General features: G+C 45.3%; 1 protein-coding gene across 10 annotated transcripts in view; it reads right to left on the bottom strand.

Moving 5' to 3' along the window:
* DGKG (diacylglycerol kinase gamma) overlaps positions 1 to 18,453 on the bottom strand; it is a 228,162-nt gene that overhangs the window by 29,076 nt on the left and 180,633 nt on the right. For all 10 annotated transcript variants that reach the window (XR_004670872.3, XR_004670871.3, XR_008624956.2 and 7 more), the window contains one exon: positions 2,138 to 2,258. Coding sequence is in view for 7 of the 10 variants with exons in the window: in XM_055110769.2 (XP_054966744.1) it covers positions 2,138 to 2,258 (121 nt within the window). In the remaining 3 variants the exon portion in view is untranslated. The remainder of the gene's footprint in view (positions 1 to 2,137; positions 2,259 to 18,453) is intronic.

Raw genomic sequence — 18,453 nt, forward strand, 5'->3', positions numbered from 1 at the left:
TCTCGATCTCCTGACCTCATGATCTGCCTGCCTTGGCCTCCCAAAGTGCTGGGATTACAGGCGTGAGCCACGGCGCCTGGCCCAACCTCAATCCTTTTTAAAAATCTCCTGAATAAGCACACTCTGGGGTTGCATGGACTGTGGGCCTGGCTTACCTGGGAAAGGGGGTCATCCAGGAATACTCTCCCCAGAGGAGAGGTGAAAGTGTTGCCTTCTTGCTTGAGGCAAGGCTTTTCTGACCTTGGCATATGAATTTTTTAAAAAGAGACAGGGTGTCACTCTGTTTCCCAGGCTGGAGTACAGTCACATGATTATAGCTCACTGCAGCCTCGACCTCCTGGGCTCAAGCGATCCTCCTACCTCAACCTCCTGAGTAGCTAGGACTACAGGTGCACATCACCACACCTGGCTAATTTTAAAATCTTTTGTAGAAGGGGGTCTTGCTATGTTGCCCCCACTGGTCTTGAACTCCTGGCCTCAAGCAATTTTCCCTTCTCAGCTTCCCAAAGTGTTGGGATTACAGACGTGAGCCACCACAGCCCGCCATAGGTTTTAAAAGGAGAGAGATGAAGTCTTCTGACTTCCCTCTGCAGAAGAGTTATGAATTCATAATACATTGCCTTTGGAAGAAAAGGCAGGCTCTTTTGGAGGCCTCTGGTCTGGGTGAGCAGGGAACAGTTATCACCCATTGACATAGAAGCCCTCACCTGGGTATGGCAACTGTTCTGTCCTTGAAATTATAAAATGGGAGGGAAAAGCTATCTTCTGATGTGATGATTCTCTGATTGACCCTGAGGGTATTTAATAATAAAAACAATAAATCTACTAACAAAAACAAGAGTAAAGAGTGGCATTTTGGCTCTTGAGGCTGGGGATAGTATTCAGGAAATGGCCAGGAGGATGGGGCTCCTGGCTCACCCCCTCTGTTTCTATCTGGAAATAGAGCTACTGAATGTGAAGAAAAAGTCCTCCTCCTTATACATGGCTTTCGGATTCCTCAAGGATCAGGATGTTCTGTTCTCTGTGGTCTTCATAAGTTATGGCTTAGATGTGTTAACAGACTGGACCTCCTCAGTATTAGAGTCCTGGAGAATAGACAGGCCTCAAGAATTAATCTGGAAAACAGGGACCCCATCATGACAACAGCTCAGAAAGAAAGGAGAGCAAAGCTTTGGGGAATAGAAAAGACAGAAAACAAAGAGGGGAAATGAAGAAAAGGGGTCAGTGGAGCAGACCTTCAGCTAAGAGACCTCAGGGAATCCGCTCTGGGGACCTTTCTGAGGAATGCAGTGTAGTGTCAAGGGCAGAGTTTCTTCCAATGTGCTCTGATGACACTTGCCCAGGAGGTTCTGGGAGAAAAGAGTTCTGTGGTCAAATACCTCTGGGAAACCCAGTATCCTGTGGACTCCTCTCGGAGATCCCCAAGGCATATTAATAGATTTGGTCCATAGTAATTCAGTGAAAAAGGAAAGGAATAAAGATTTCTGAAATAATCAGGTGGGAGAAGAATCTCAGACAAAATGTGATGAGCTGCATTGATTAATCAGAGGCAACTGAAATCAGAGGATCCTCTCGATTAGACTTCATCTGTTCCAGGAGCCTACAGTGGCTAACCTGTGTGGTCCATCCCCTAGAGTTGTCATCCTGTCTGTCAATTATGCCAGTTTTGCTGATGTTGATGGCTTAGCATACAAAGGTGTATAGGAAATAGTGTTTCTCAGGTCACTGTCTGAGAAGGAGCAGAGCCGAGAAGAGACATCTGTTTTTTATCAGAGTGTGCCCTCTGGCATCCCTCTGCCATCTATCTAACATTTTAATTTGCAAATATAAAAACACCAAGGAGTTGGACCTTTGGTTCTCTGGACCATTTAATCTTATACTCCTGTTTAGAGAACTTCACCAGGTCAGTTTAACAGAACAGCAAACTGGTTGTGGTGTGTCCTCCAGTTGATGTTTTAGATGGGCGTATTATATCCTGTTTGGGAAATGGTCTACAAAGACGTTCTTTACAAACATTATCAAGCTTTTGTGCTGCACTCTCCCTGCCCTAAAATCCAAAGATGGCTTCTCAGTTGTCTGCACGCATGTGTAGGGAGGTGGGGAGATGCAGAGGCTGTTGGGTGACAAAGAGGCATACCTGATGGTGACAGAGGCGCACTGGGCCAGCCTCCTGCCTGCACTCTTCAGGCCGGTGTAGATCTGCCCCATCTCCATGGCTCCTTCTAGCCCCACCACTTCAAGGAGCTGGTCGCTGAGGTCTGCAGAGCGAGACAGCAAAAGTAGTGCATACACATCTCTGTGTTCCTCAGACAAGTTCTGGCCAGAAAGTCTGGTCCCCAGATGGCCAATGTCTGTATCCCTTCATCTCCCACCAAACACCTTTTTCATATTCACTCTGAATAGGGTGTTTCCCCAAAGATCAATAAATGTACCTTTTCATGAGGAGATGGTCAGTTTTAGTGAAAAAAGATTTTGATTCAGACATCATATATATCCAATAAATAGGTTACCATATCAAGAAGTCTCTTCAAATGTAGAGTGACATAAATGATGAACCAGCTATTTCTGATATTTTCAACCCCTAGTGCAGCTAAAGACATATTGGTTTGGAACTAGGATAGGAAGGAATGTTAATGAGGGCCATTACCCAAAGCTGGACCAAGTCTCTCTTCTCTGAATGTCTGAATAACATTTGGCCCCACTGACAATGACTGATGGTTAATTAACCTCAAATTTGGCCTGTGGTAAGCCACTGGTGAGCCAACCTCCTTGGACATCCTCAGGAAAACCAATGACCTCTTTCAGGACACCAGGTGCCTAATCCAAGCCAAGGAAAAGAACATTTCACCAACATCAGAGTCTGTGAGCCCACAGTAGAAAAGGAGGGGCAGGAAGTAGGAGGCTCAGGCTCAGAGTCACTCAGGACCAGTGGTCTCCCACAGTGGGATTTGCTTCTCATTCACAACCTAGATGAGGTCCTTTTCTTCAGCATTGCTGAGGCTTGGATGGTGCCTCCCCAGTTTCTTGTGAAAGCAATAGCAGGATTAATGTTTGATGTTGGGCTCAAAACTCACTTTTCCAGCACAACTTTCATTTATTTAAAACAGAAGCAAAATAAAACGGCAGATTTTAAAAAAGCTTTCCATTCCTTTGCCTACCAAGGCAAGAGTAGCTTTCTCATAAGTTGTGGCTAATCACTAACATCCTCTTAATATCCACAAACTAGAAAACTGTGTCTATGTTAATGCTATTGCTTGTATAACAGGTGGCTTCTGTCTTCTAAAGTGCCTCCTGGTATAGTATAACAGTGTTAAGATTGGCAAGGAGATATTTGAGTTTGTCTTTACTCTTGTTTAGAAGGCTAACTATTGTTTAAAAAACAATCTCTTGACGGATGTATTCCTAGTGAAGACAGTTAAACAAACCATTGGGCTGACCACAAATGTGTCAACATTGCTAGTCTAAATTACTGACGATCACTAATGGACATCAGCTGCCAACAGATACACGGCTTGCATCAGTCTTTCTGTGACAGGCACATAGCTTTCCCCCTCTACCTCTACTGACAATCACATTCTGCCCTAGTATTCCTTTCTTCATGTTTGTGAAAAGATACTGTCTCCTTAAACACTCCATCTCATTTGGACTTGGAATAAGAAGCCAGGAAAGGGTAATGTTTGTTTAGGAGAATGCTCTAGGCTCTCTGAAGGAGTTTGGACCTAATAAACAATGAATGTCTAAACCTCTAGTCACTTAATTAGCCTCCTTCTTACCAAAGAGGGTTGAATAACGTTGGATGGTCTAGCTCACTGTGTCATTCCAATAGTGTCTGTGAAAACAACATGGGCTATAAATGTGTGTGTGTGTGTGTGTGTGTGTGTGTGTAAGATAAAGACAGAGAGAAGGAGGAGGGAGAGGAAAAGGGTGAGGAGGAGGAGAGAAAGGTATAGAGTATGTCTAGGGGTGAGGGGGTTTGAGGGTTGATGTTGGGGTAGGAGAGAGGGGGAGAAAAGAGAAGCAGAACTTTGCAGAAGTCTCTTGAGTGGCAGAGACAGATGTCTTATAAACTGTTGTTCTTTGTACCAGGCTTTGGTGTCTGATGGTGCTGTGATAGTCCAATGTTTTCCCTCCTTAAAACATTCCCTGGTAACAAAATGTTCTAAGAAGCAGGGGACTTAATAGACTCAAGTGTTTCAGCTTTACAATGTCTTGGTCTTTTAACAAATTTTCCCGTTGAATGGCTTTAACTCCAAAGTTGTTATCACTTCCCACACATTACCTTGCAGCTATCACTTCCCACACATTACCTTGCTTCCTGGCTCTAGAAGAGAAGTAATGAAGGCTGATCTCATCAGCATGGTGGGTGGGTGGGGGCAGGGGCTTACACAGATGTGGGACTGAGGAGATTTGTAGGGAAAGGGGCTAGGATCTTGGCATACTGTTTGCCATCCTGCCTTTGAGTTTTCCCTGGTGTAGAGAGGCTGGGATGACTACCACTGAGGCAGGACCTGGTTGCTCTTTTACTTCTCTACCATTGCCGAACTCATCTTTCCTTCTACTTCCTAGAATGCCTACAGAGGTCTTGAGGTAAAGAAATCTATGTAACATTGTTTCCCAAAGTTATAAGACCACAAGACCCTTTTCTTGTGTGTGATGCCTATAAACAACCCACAGCTTCCATTTTTTAGGAATGCATTTTGGGAAATTCTGGCATCACTTAATCCCCTTTACTTCCTCTATCACAGAGATACTCAGGTACAACTTAAATTTGGAGTTAAAATGAAAGAGAACAGAATGCAAGTCAGCATCTAGGCACACAGAGGAATTAATGTTTAGATTGAGACATCTGGTATACCAGGTGTCTGTTTTACCTTAAGCATCAATGATTCAGGGTGTGATTTTGGCAATTCATGTCATCTCCATATTGTCTTTACACTCTTCAACTGACGAGTATTTAAGATGGAATGTGTATACACCTTAGTAAAACAGGAATTCACTCACTCACTCACTCACTCACTCACTCACTCACTCACTCACTCATTCAACAGTTACTGAGTAACAACTCAGTGCCAGACACTGTCTTGTAAGAGTTGGGATGCAAAATGTTCTATTCTTGAAGGGCTCTTAGCCAAGAGGGAGAAACCAAGTTAGGTGTAGAAAATGCTGCAATTGAACTGCAGGATCAAGGCAGCCTGAGTGACTGATTCTGCTGGGGCAAAGTACAGAAGGCAGGTGTCCCAGACCTCTCAAAGAAGTCTTCAAGGATGAATGAGCGCCAAGGTAACTTTTGGGTTGAAAAGAGGAAGGAAGAAGGACATTCCAGGCACAGGGATGATCATGTGTGGGGCTGGAAAGTCACAGGATGAAGAAAAAAATAATTAAGCAATAAACCTACTTGGCAATTTCATTGGAAAATATAAAAAGTATTTTTTCCTAAGGAGAATTACTGTCCAGAGACTCTTTTTGGCCAGAGCTAGAGGAAGAGGGTCTCTGGGCCAGCATGAGCTTGTCACATCCATAGAGCTAGGACTTTCAATACTGCTCTTATTTATTCCTTGGTAGTAAAGCCTTGTACGGTGTTTTGTGTGTAGTGAACATATAATATAAGCGCTCCAAGAAAAGAGGATGATAACAAATGGGAAAATAGAAAAAGGAGAATGTGGAGGCAAGGGAGGAAAAGCAAGGACAACAGTGGGGGTTCCAATCTGGCCCATCCAGTTCAGCCTCCAGGAAATGCAAATCTGATTATGTCATCCCCATATGAAAAATCCTCAGTGGCACCCATCATAATACCAAGTGCTGGCCAGGCACGGTGGCTCACGCCTGTAATCCCAGCACTTTGGGAGGCTGAGGCAGGTGGATCATCTGAGATCAGGAGTTCAAGACCAGCCTGGCTAACACGGTGAAACCCCCTCTCTACCAAAAATACAAAAAACTTTAGCCAGGTGTGGTGGTGGGTGCCTGTAATCCCAGCTATTTGGGAGGCTGAGACAGGACAATTGCTTGAACCCGGGAGGCAGAAATTGCAGTGAGCCAAGATTGTGCCACTGCACTCCAGCCTGGATGACAGAGTGAGACTCTGTCTTAAAACAAACAAACAAACAAACAAACAAACAAACAAACAAACAAAACACCAAGTGCTGGGGAAGGGAATATGCAGTGTGCATACTTTCACACTGAAAACGTAAACTGATAGGAAGGAAACAATTTGGCCAATTTTACTAAGTATAAAACTTCCTTGCTGCTTGATCCATTAATTTCTTTCTTGGTATTGATCATGAAAATCACTGATAGAAACTAAGTTCATACAAATATGTACATTGTGGCATCATTTGCAACAGGAAATCTCCCTACCCCCATTTCTTCCTGTATGGGAATAGTTAAATAAGTGAAATAAGTGATATGGTATCTATATGATGAAATTTTTTTGCTGACATTAAAATATTTACAAAGTTTCAATAACATTAAATATTGTTTATGTTAAAATGTTAAGTGTGAAGGCAGGATATAAACTTACTTGTATAGCATTCTCTCAACTAGGTAAGAATATGCATAAAAGAAAAGGACAAATCCCAACAAAATCTTAACAGTGGTGAGTTCTAGGTAATTAAATTAAAGGTAATTGTTATTTTCTTCTTTATGCTTTTTGGTATTTCTTATTTTTTATAAGTGTGCATTAATGTTATAACAAAAGTCATGTATAAAAACATATCAACTGCTCTTCACAGTTATAAAAATAATGCTCACATTCCCTGGTTTGATGCCCAAGGTCCAATTCCCATCTGGCAAGGGGCTGCCTCTGCAGTTTTACTTCCTGTCTTTGTGGGGCTAGATGCCTGCCGCAGACATACACAACATGTCATTCCCCAGGCAAACCCTACTGTTTCCTCCTCTGTGCTTTTACATGTACTCTACATATACTTTCTCCCACTTTCACTTGTCTATCAAAACTCAGGTCAAGTGTCATCAACTTCCACAAGTTCAAAATGAACAAGTTCAAACTTCTGTGCCTGCAGTTTGACTTAGATGCTCCTCCTCAAACCCTCCCAGGTAGATATAGTCAAAGAAAGAACAAGGAAGATAAGGGCATTGATGATATTGGCTGTGGGCAGGAGATGGCTGCAGTAATTACTGTGCCACAGGGTCTGGGTTGAATAGGAAAGGAGATGGACTGAATGAAAAGGGAGAAGGTGAGTAAGAGACTTAAGGAGTTCTAGAAAAAGCTGTTCTGAGACAGTGAAAGAGAGGGTTGGGGAGAAGTGCTGTGAAAAGCACTAGCCGATGCACAAATTCCACCTGTAGTCCCCGTGGTGGGCAGCTGAAGTGGATGTTGGAGGGTGGGATTAGAGTCTAGGAGAAATGAGGCTAGGCCAGTGGTTCCCAAACTTTGCTGAGCGTTAGAATGACCTGGGGAGCTTTTAAAAACAACAATGCCAGGTTGCACCCTATACCAATGAAATCAGAATGTGTGAGCATAGGAGCTAGGCATCAGTCTTTGTTTTTAAAGATTTCCAGATGATGAAAAAATGAGCACAGTTTGGGAACCACTGGGCTAAGTTATTGGGTGGATCATTCCCATTGGTCAGTGGTTCTCAAAGTCTGGTCCTGGACCGGCAGCCTCAGCATCACCTGGGAACTTGTTAGAAATGCAAATTCTTAGGCCACACCCCAGACCTACCCAATCAGACAGTCTGGAGTTTGGGCCCAGCAGTCTGTGTTCTGACAAGCCCTCTGGAAGATTCTGAGGCGTACTTAAGTTTGAGAACTTGGGCCTTAGGCAATAAAACTGCCCAAAATATATACGGAAGTTGGAGTGAAGAAGAATGTCAACAAGTTATTTCATGACTGCTTTGATCTATTGCTATTTCAATGGAAAATTTGAAATAATAATATTGACCTCAAAGTGGGGTTATGAGATTTAAATGGCAGACCTGTATGTGAAAGTGGCTGGCACAGAGTGGGCACCCAAAATACATTAGTTTCACTTTCCTTTTTCTCCACATTCACCCTGACAACTCCCAATGGTCAGTCTATCTACCTTCTTAGAGCTGTGTACAAGAGTCCCTAGGCCATAATATTAAGGCTAAAAACATTTTCTTAAATCTTCAATATTCCTCATAGTTTTACACTTCCTGTAAAAGTCAGAACTCCAGATGAGCTTGACACTGATGAGTAAACGCTAGCAGAACACTCTGGGAAACATCTGACATGTCCAGTCTTTCTTTGGGAACATCTGGAAGCCAAAACAAACAAACAATAAAAACAAAAAACAAAAACAATGTTCAAGTTCCTTCGCTAGGTGTGCAAACATCCCTCTGCTTGGACAACTCCTGTTTAGCCTCCTGGGATGCCCCAAGCACCATGCTAGTTCCTTCTTCTGTGCTTAGATAGTGGATCTCACCCAACAACTGTCTCTGTACATATCACTCTCTCAACTCCATTGTGAGTTGAAGGCAGGACTGTGTTCTTGTTTTGTTTATCTTTGTATCTGTAGCAACTAGACCAGCCTTTGGCATATAAAAGATTCTTGATATATGTTTGTTGAATAAACTGAATAATATAGATGCTTTAGAGCCAAAGACTTTGACAGGTTTGGCCAGAAGAAGGAAAGAGATAATAATCAATAATAATAATAATAATAACTATAGTTGTCTGCAGTTATCAATGGGGGATTGGTTTTAGGACCCCTGCCAATACCAAAACAGATGCTCAAGTCCCTGATATAAAATAGTGTGGAATTTGCATATAACCAGTGCACATGCTCCTGTTACTTTAAATCATCTCTAGCTTACTTATAATACCTAACACAATGCAAATGCTCTGTAAACAGCTGTCATGCTGTATTGTTTAAAGAATAGAGACAAGAAAAAATGTCTACATGTGTTCAGTACAGGCATAACCATCCATTTAGAAAAAAATCTTTGATCTGCTGTTGGTTGAAGCTACAAATGCAGAACCCATGAATATAGAAACCTGACTGTACTTGCCCAGATTGTACTGGGTAACAGGCTTTCCATGAATTCACTCATGTAATCTGCATATAACAGTCAATTTCTACCCAGCCTGGTTTTTGCCTCTCTCCTTTATTGCATAATTTTTCTGTCCATTCTCATCCCAGTTGCTTTTTTTTTTTTTTCCGATATTTGGAGTCTTGCTGTCTCCCAGGCTGGAGTGCAATAGCATGATCTTGGCTCACTGCAACCTCTGCCTCCCAGGTTCAAGAGATTCTCCCACCTCAGCCTCCCAAGTATCTGGGATTACAGGCACCCACCATCATGCCCAGTTAATTTTTGTAGAGATGGGGTTTCACCATGTTGGCCAGGCTGGTCCTGAACTCCTGATCTCAGGTGATCTGCCCGCCTTGGCTTCCCAAAGTGCTGGGATTACAGGTGTGAGCCACCGCGCCCAGCACCCGCTTGCTTTTTTGCATTAGTGAAAATTCAATCAATCATTTAAGAGGCAGGGGAATCTCTGGGTGTCCTGATTTGGGCTCGCCTTTTGCAGTGCCTTTGGGAAGTGTGGGATATCCTTAGCTTAAGAGGATGCTTTGCTACCCTCAATCCCACCCCTACTCCACTTCCCCTTCCATCAGCACACCAGGGTTCAGGTCTTGGGGCTGCCATGGAGTAGCCCAGGGAATCAAACAACCCTGAATGGAGGGGCAGGGCCCCTGACTATGTATGGAGCCAACAGAATTTCTAAACCACACCACCATGGTGGCAAGGAAGCCTGCCCCATACCTTAGAGCATCTGTGTCATGTGATAAAACCTGTGGGCCCTGTCTGTTTACCTGGGTTACAGCAGCACTGGCGTGCTAAGATGTTAGGTGCTATTGTTTGGGCTGGAATCCTGTCAGTTCAGTGGGTAACGCTAGTTAGCCAATGCTCATGTTGAGCTCTTACCAGCAGGGGTATGCAGCTGATTCATTAGAAATGCAAACAGGAATTTGTCACTACTTAATAAATAGCCACTGATAGAAAAACTGTAGTCACGGAGGTAAAGAAAAAAGCTGGGAAACTCTACACTAAGTTCTTGAGGATGGGACTAATACCTTAATTGCTGTGTCATTTAGGGTAGGTCATTTGTTCTCTCTGAGCCTGTTTTCACATCTTGAAAATAGGGGCTGTATTAGTCAGACCAGGCTTCCACAAACAAGCAGCCACAGGCTGGGAGGCTTAAACAACAGAAATGTATTTTCTCACGGTTCTGGAGGCTGGAAGTCCAAGGTCAAAGTGCCAGCAGGGTGGGTTTCCTCTGAGACCCCTCCCTTTGGCTGGCAGCTGGCTGCCCTCTGGCTGCCTCTTCACAGGGCCATTCCTCCATGCATATGGACCTTGGTGTTTCTCTGTGTGTCCAAATCTCTTCTTATAAGGACACCAGTTGGACTGGATTAGGGCCCATCCAAATAACCTCATTTTAACTTGATCACCTTATTAAGGCTCTGTCTCCAAATACAGTCACAGTCTGAGGTGCTGGGGGTTAGGGCTTCTTTGACGCACGAATTTTTGGGGGACACAATTCGGCCCATACAGGGATAATCATAAACCCTACTTCACTGTGTTATTTTGAGAACAAAAGAGATAAAGAATATGAAGGTGATCTGTAAAAAGCCATGTCCCTTATGATTGTGCTACTGAGAAGCTGACAAGCGCTGGGTGTGTGTGGGATCCTCTTAACCTCCTCAGAAAGAAAAGACACAAGCCCAGCTCTGCTTACAGTGGGGCCAGATTCAGTCCCCACAGTCTAGACAGGTGAGTGGGAGCTGGCAGGCCTCTTTGCAGGCTTAGCCCACTAAGGCGGCGGCAGGCATGTCCTCGGGCTCCTCTCCTGCCTCCAAATTTCCATGGAGATGGGCATGTGTCCTTGGTGGCTCGGGCACTCAAAGCCCAACAAGGCTGGGCACTGCTCAGCTCCTCTGAGCCTCCCAGTTGGACTGGTCTGCACAGATGAAACACTGCTCCTGGCAAAAGAGCTTCAAAGTGCAGCTCAAAGGCAATGTAGCCTGAAAAAAGCCTAGGGGTGGGGAAATGGAAAGAATCCCTAAAGACTGTTTCCTGATCTTCCACAGGGCAAGGGGACTGGGGTTCCCCAGGAACAAACGAGTAAAGAAGGAAAGCTCTAACTGGTCCATCTTCATCCCCCATGTTCCCGCCTGGCCCCTCAAAGCACCAGGCCTTCAGGCATCCCAACCATAACTAAGCTGAAGAATACTCTGTGATTAATGCTTTCCCCAGAGAAACTGACCCTGTCATGAGGAGAGAGGCAGAGGGCTTATTCCTTGGTCTTCCATGAACCCAGCACAGAGAATGTACCCCTGTGACAGGTTGTGAAACAGCACGAGCTTCGGACAGAGTTGGGTCTGATCCTGTCACTTGGGAGAAGACTCCTAACTTTTCCGAGTCTGCCTTTTATCTGGAAAATGTATTAATAGATTCAATAAGTCACTGGCAGGGTTGTCTCGAAGTTTAGAAGGGATGCCCTCAAGTACCTTGTATGAATAGGATGGGATCAGAGCAGCACACAGAGAGCCCTCAAGAAACACTTGCTCTTACTGCGATTTTATGTTTCTTTAAAAAGGGATGTACTCAAGAAGTTCCGTCTTTGCTACACAGTAAGTGCATGGCCTTCTGTAGATGGTAATTAATGTAACTTAGAGAAGGTTATGGAGGAAGAGGAAGGCAATGAGAGGGAGGGAGGGGAAGGATAAGTGAAAAAAAGGAGAAGGTGGGGGGAGGATTCTGAAAAAGAGAAAGGCAGAGAGACGGTAAAGAGCAGAGAGATTACGACCTTGAGAATTTAGGGTGACTTGCCCCTCTGGCAAGTGAAGCATCTTTATTCCTTTTTTTTCTTTTTACTCCAAAACAGGGAGGAAACTCACCCTTTTATCTGAAAATGAACTCCCCTCCTTTCCCTGCGGCTGTGTGTGTGCGTGTGTGTGTGTGTGTGTGTGTGTGTGATGCAATCCCACAACCATCCAGGTTGCCTTCTCTTGTTCCTGGGCTGAGCAAGGTGGCAGCAGAGCAGGTTCTAGACACCTTTAAGGCATGGGTTGGATACTCTTAGGCCAGTTGGGTACCCCGCTCCTTTGTGCCATGCCCTTGCCACACTGGCTTGTGGGTTTCTGCTACTCTCAGGGCTCTGTAAAGCCCCATCAAAGCATGCAAGTGGCCAGAGGGCATTGAGTGGCCTTTGAGTCTGGATAATCCCATTGGGAAGAGTTAGGAAGGAGAAGCAGGGAGAACCACTGCTTTTGGAGGAGGAGAGGCCTGCAGAGCCTGAGGGAGAAGCGACATGTGGGCCCAGCAGGCAGGACTGGAATTGTGGCGTCTGTTCTGGCTCTGTCTAATTGTGTGACCTGGGAAAATCATTTCCCTCCTCAGGGCCTCAGTTTCCTCCAGTTGAGGATGGAGGCATCCTATCCCTAAGGTCTATTTATGCTTTTCCAGCCAAGATGGAGGCTGGATTTCCTAATGGGCTGAGTCAAGGGCAGATGGGTTGGAGACCTCACCTGTTCTCACACTGTGCAGAAGACAGAACATTCAGTACAGCCCTACACTGAGGCAAGAGAAAGTGTGAGGGCCTGCACACAATGGCCATTGTTTTTGGTTCCTGAAAACCTGCTTGTGTGGTGGGTGGGACGGGAAAAATGTGTCCTCCATTCTGTGTGGCTTTATCTTCTGGGATTCTCCAGGGCTCCGATGAAGGCGCTGTATGTTGTGGGAGGTGGACTTTGAAAGCTCTGTGCATGAGGGTCAGGTGCTTCAGAGGGGGAGGCAGTGCGCCGGCAGAGCTGTGTGGTGGGGAATGTCCCAATGGCTCTGAAGCAAGGGTCTGACAGGAGCCTGCCTCTAAGAGAAGCCAAGGGTGGGGATGTCCTTTAAGGCCTGGGAGCCAGCAGAGCTATGGAATCTTGATCTGGTGGTCCCGGTGAGGTCCAGTGCTGGGCACAGACTCCGCAGCCTAGAGCTTTACAAAGGACAGAAGCAAGAATCGACACATGGGATCTAATTAAACTAAAGAGCTTCTGCACAGCAAAAGAAATGATCAAGAGAGTTAACCGACAGCTTACAGAATGGGAGAAAAATGTTGGAAACTATGCATCCAACAAAGGTTTTTCTTTCAATCCTTGTGGCAACTCCATTAAAAACTACTATCCCAACTTAAAACAACAACAACAACAAACCCTTCAGGCTCAGAGGCTAAGAAACTTGCCTAATATCAGATAGCTGGCATACCCTAAAGCTGGAATTCAAACCAAGGCCCGATTCAAAAAATAAGCTCATTTGAAAGGACGCAAGGCAGAGACAAAGTACCTTGCAGTGACAGGGTACCCGAAGGCAGGGAGGTGAGCTTGGGTGGGGGTGAGCCTCTTCTCATCTCCTCTCAGGGAAGCCTTGGCTACATGATCTTATTAAATGGAATGCTGAATTCTTTGGCTCGAAGGTAAAATACTAGTTGGTATATTATCTGGCATTACTTTACCCACTGAGCTCAGGAATCTTATTCTGGGTACACTGTATGTAATAAAATAAATCAATTAGTGGTAAGATTTTCCAGCTTAACTCAATCCTGATTCTCAGGCGTGGCATATACAAGGTACATTCCAGAGATCTGCACTGGCCAAACTTATCACAGCTCAACAGGCTGCCTACAGCACCTACTATTGAGAGATCATCTCAGAAAGATCTTATAAGGGAACTGATCACATTCACTAATATCATCTCAGATTCTCCAGAAAGACAAAGTTGGAGGAGAGTCACGACAGGGAGGGCCTTTTTCTGGTGGTTGGGTCAGGGTTGGCCAGAATGGGGGAGGTGTGGGAGGGTGTTGGGTGTGTGTGGAAAGAATCCTGTGTTTGGAATACTAGGATTTGGGCTCTAGTCCCAGATCCACCAGCTAACGCAGTCTTGGATAGGTCAATTAACCCTCCCTGGGCCTTGTTTTTCTAATCTATAAAGTATTCCTCGGGGGTGCTGTAGGGGATTAAAATGAGACGATGAATGTAAAATATTTCTGGCATCTAGTGCTAGATCCAAGTAAGTGCTTAACACATGCTGGATAAATAGACCTGAAGATGAAAAGAGATGGGCGCTGGCCTCATGCTGGAGGTGCAAAGGGGCAAAGGTCCCTGCTGATGCCTCTGCTCTGCTAACAGAAGCCCCTGGTGATGGGGAGAGGTTTGGGCGTGGAGGCAGGCAGGAAGAGGCTGAGCTTGTTGGGAGAAGGAGCAGGGGTCCTGCTGGGTGGTTTTTGGGGAGGGAGGAATCACCTGTGTGGCAGTGTCCTCTGTCCATCCCTTGCTTACTGTTGGCTTTGTCCATTCTTCCCCTTTGGGTTGCTGACTCTCAATTTGAGGCCTTGGAGCCATAAGCCCGCATTCTGCATTAGTCTCCTCACTGGCCTCGTTACTGCCAGGTTCTTCCCCTTCCTTCTCATCCAAACTGCACATGACTCTCAGATCCTATTGCTCCCGGCTGAAAAAGCTTCATCTCTTCTTATTATTCAAAGGATCATGTTCAAACTCCATGAACGGTCTCTATCTTCCAGTCTTTGCTTTGCTACTTCTGGGTTTCAGTGCCCAGCCCATGTTGCCTTTCTTTTACTCCCTGTCTTTTCAAATCTTTTTGAGCTCCCAGGACTAACACACATGCATTTCATCTTGTTCATTCATTTGTTCATCAAACATTTGTTGATCACCTACTAGGTGCATTGCATGGTGCTGGGCAGCTGGGGCACATGTGCTGAAGGGGAGACCTCCTTGCCTCCCACACTCTTATAAACTCGTCTCTTCCACTCCATGGTGCTTGCTCATTATGCCAATATTAACACAATTGTTCTAAAGATATTTCTTACATGTAGATAGTAGATTGTCAACTACTTGAGGCCTGGACCATATTGTTTTCTTGTCTCCTCCTCTGCAGACTTGGAGCACCTTAGATACTTGAAGACAGGTTTGAGTCCAGGCTCTATCGTGTGTTATCTGTGTGATTTTGGCCCAGTCACTTAATCCTACTGAGCTTCAGTGTCCTGAGACATAAAGTGGATTAAATAATTATGCAATGGTTTTGTCTCATAAGTAGGTATTCAATAAATAATAGCCCAACACATATTTGCTGATTAAGAAGATTAAACACTGCTATGGACTGAATGTTTGTGTTCCCCTCCCCCCATATTCATATGTGGAAGCCCTAATTTCCAATATGATGGTATTTGGAGGTAGGCCCTTAGGAACATAATCATATTATGAGGGTGGAGTCCTTGTGAATGTGATTAGTTCCTTTATAAGAAGAGACCAAGAGAGATGATCTCTCCACATGAGGATACAGCAAGAAGCATCCATCCGCAAACCAGGAAGACGACTCTCACCAGGAACCAAGAGTGCTTGTGGCTTGATCTTGGACTTCCCAGCCTCCAGAACTGTGAGAGATCGATTTCTGTTGTTTACGCCACACAGTCCGTGGTATTCTGTTATGGAAGCCCAACTCACTAAGAAAAACACTTCTTGCACCAAATAGAAACAGATCACAGAGAATACCAACATTCAGGCTGTGCAGAGCATGTGGCCAGGATGGAGTTTTGCTGTGGGATGGATCTTAGGTGGTGCCCAATATGAAATGGTCTATGAATTCTGCAGGGGAACAGAGACTAGTTTGGGGGTCAAGATGGGCAAGTGCAAGAGGGAAAAACTAAGGTGTCTAGTCCTGCCAAAGAGCCTAGCCTAGAATTTTCTTCTGTATGTGAAAAGTGAAAGGTTCCTTGGCTCTGTGGTTCATTTTGAGCAGCAAACCTCCTGAGGCAGGAATTAAGTTGGAGTTCAACTCCAGCTCAAACCTGTGTGAGCAAGTTTTTCCTCTGCAGATGCTGAGCAGCCTCCTGAGGCACATTTCCACCTCGCCAGGCCCTCCCAGGTCTTGCAGAAGGGAGTGGGAGAGGGGAGGAGACACAGCTGGAGTCAGTCTTCTTCATTCAGACGTCAGCTGAGAAAGAGTGAATGATTGCTTCACTTGAATTTCCAGTGAATTTGAGTTGGGTCAGGACCAGCCAGAAACTGCGAAGCTGGGGTCGGGTTGGGGTGGTTACTCTGGGGTTTGTAGAAAGAATTGTACGTTTGGAATACTAGGACTTGGGTCCAGTACCAGATGCACCAATTAGTGTGACCTTTGATAGGTCAATTAACCTCCCTTGGCTTCCTTTTTCTAATTTATAAAATTTATTCTTGATATTCTTTGGAGGAGAAACCAGACCTACCAGTGCAGTGCTTCTCAAAAACTTCAGCGTATGTGCGATCACCAGCAGATCTTGTTGAAATACAGACTCTGCTTCAGCAGGCCTGCAGTGGGACTTGAGAGTCTGCACTTCTGACACACACCCATGCAAGGCCAAGGCTCCTGGTTCGTGGACCACACGGCGTTCTAGTGCAGGGATTGACTAACCATGGTTTGAGGATCAAATCCAGCCTGCTGTTTGCTTTTGTAAATAAAGTTTTATCAGAACACAGCCATGCCCGTTCATTTAAATATTGCCTATGGTGGTTTTCATGCTAAGTGGACAGAGCTGAGCAGTTGCATCAGAGACTGTATAATGCACCTAGCCTAATTATTTTAATAGTTACTACATGGCCCTTTGCAGAGAAGGTTTGCCAGCCCCTACTGTAAAGGACTGAGGATTGGTCTGTGTGAGCCAAAAGATCTGCATTTCTATCTGGGTTTGGCTAAGGGCAAGCCACTTCACCTTGCTGGTACTCACTTTCCTTATCCAGGGAACAAAATAATATCTACATTTCCTTATCCAGGGAACAAAATAATATCTACATTCCTAGGCAGCCTGTGATTCTGGGATTTCAGTATTATGTAGAAAACATCACAGTTTCTATAGAAATAGGCATCTGAGAACCACGTTGAATGGCCTGCATTTGGAAGCTGCAAAAACATACCTGCCCTAACCTGGCGGAGTCTAGCAAGTCAGATCCCACCAGATGCCATGAGAGGTCTGCGGAAACAGACCACAGCTACTTTCTGATGTAGAGTCAGTTGGGAATAGAAAAGGGCTTGAGAGGGGAGAAGAGTGAGAATTGGAGGCCGACCTCCTGAGCTCCAGTACAGGTGGATGCTGGCAGAGGGGCCCTGGCACAGCGCACGCCAGCATCACTCACACAAATTCACTCTTGCTGAGAGACCAATTCAAAAACAATCCCCTAACTCACTGCTCCATGTGCCCCTGACTGGGTGCATTTGGTCAACCAATATTAACAAGCCCTTTTGAGGCCTCTGAGACTCTGCCAGGCACAGGGATACAGAAGGGATTATGACATCTGGGGCCTCCTGAGGCCCTCACAGTCTGATGGGAGAAACACCATGTAAATAAATAATTATATGAGAGTTCCTCAAGCCAGTCGTGAAGGGAAACATGTGACTCTGGGTCTCCAGCTTGGGCAACAGGTGAGACATCAATAAGGCAGGGAACATGGGTACGGGGAGGAGGCAGTGTTTTTAGGAGGGGGAAGGATGTGTAAAGATGGGGAAGATAATGACTAGTTTGGGGCATGTTGATTTCAACGTGGGCTGCTTGAAGGACTAAATGACAAAGCTGTGATTTCCTGTGAAAAGCAAAACAGCGTCTCCGTAGGCCTGCAAATGTTGAACGGGAATGACATGTATGTTGCCATGGTTACTCCCCAGAGCTAAGAAGAGTCCCAGTGCACACACCCATAGTACTTCTGGGGCTCCCTAGGGGTCACCTGCCTTGCTCTGTCTCAGCCCACAGGAGAGACCTTGGCCAGAGAGGATCTCTGTTAAATGCAAACTTTTTAGGAACATTTTTATTTTCTCTCAACTCGGAAGAGTGGTGGCTGATCATTTCTCACTATGACTGTCAAATCTCCACTGAATGGGAAAATTGGGAATCTACAGACCTGGACAGCTCCTGAACCCCTGAGGCCACATTCTGGTATGGCTTCATAAAGGTGAAAAGAAAGCCATGAGAAACAGTGAACTCGTGCTCACAATTATTTTGGCGTCTCAGCTGATCTCTAGTTCCTCACCTGGGAGTATGAATCTGAGATGGCTGAAAGGCATCCCATTCCCTTGCTTTGGGATTCCGGGCATAGTCCATACAATTAGTGAGAATCCACATGGGCACAGTGCACAGACAGATTGAACCATACGTGCTTGCAAAGTAGCAGAGCCAAGGTATTGCCCTTCCCAGGTAAAGTGTTCACATCTAGGAGGGCAGATCTGATGACTGCACTTATTTGCCTGAAGAGTGCTTGTGCCTGCTCTGCTCAGTTGGTTTGAGTGCTAGGCTAGTGAGGCCACGGGCATGCCTATGAGCTACACACTGGCTTGCTGGCCTTGCCTGGGCTCTGGGTAGCTAAGCAATTCTTAGCACTTAGCATAGTTCCTAATTATATGCCTGTCTGTGGGGTTATTTTATTGAGGCCTGGCTCCCCCACCC

This window comes from Pan paniscus, chromosome 2 (assembly GCF_029289425.2).
Source record: "Pan paniscus chromosome 2, NHGRI_mPanPan1-v2.0_pri, whole genome shotgun sequence".
Classification (NCBI taxonomy): Eukaryota; Metazoa; Chordata; class Mammalia; order Primates; family Hominidae; genus Pan; species Pan paniscus.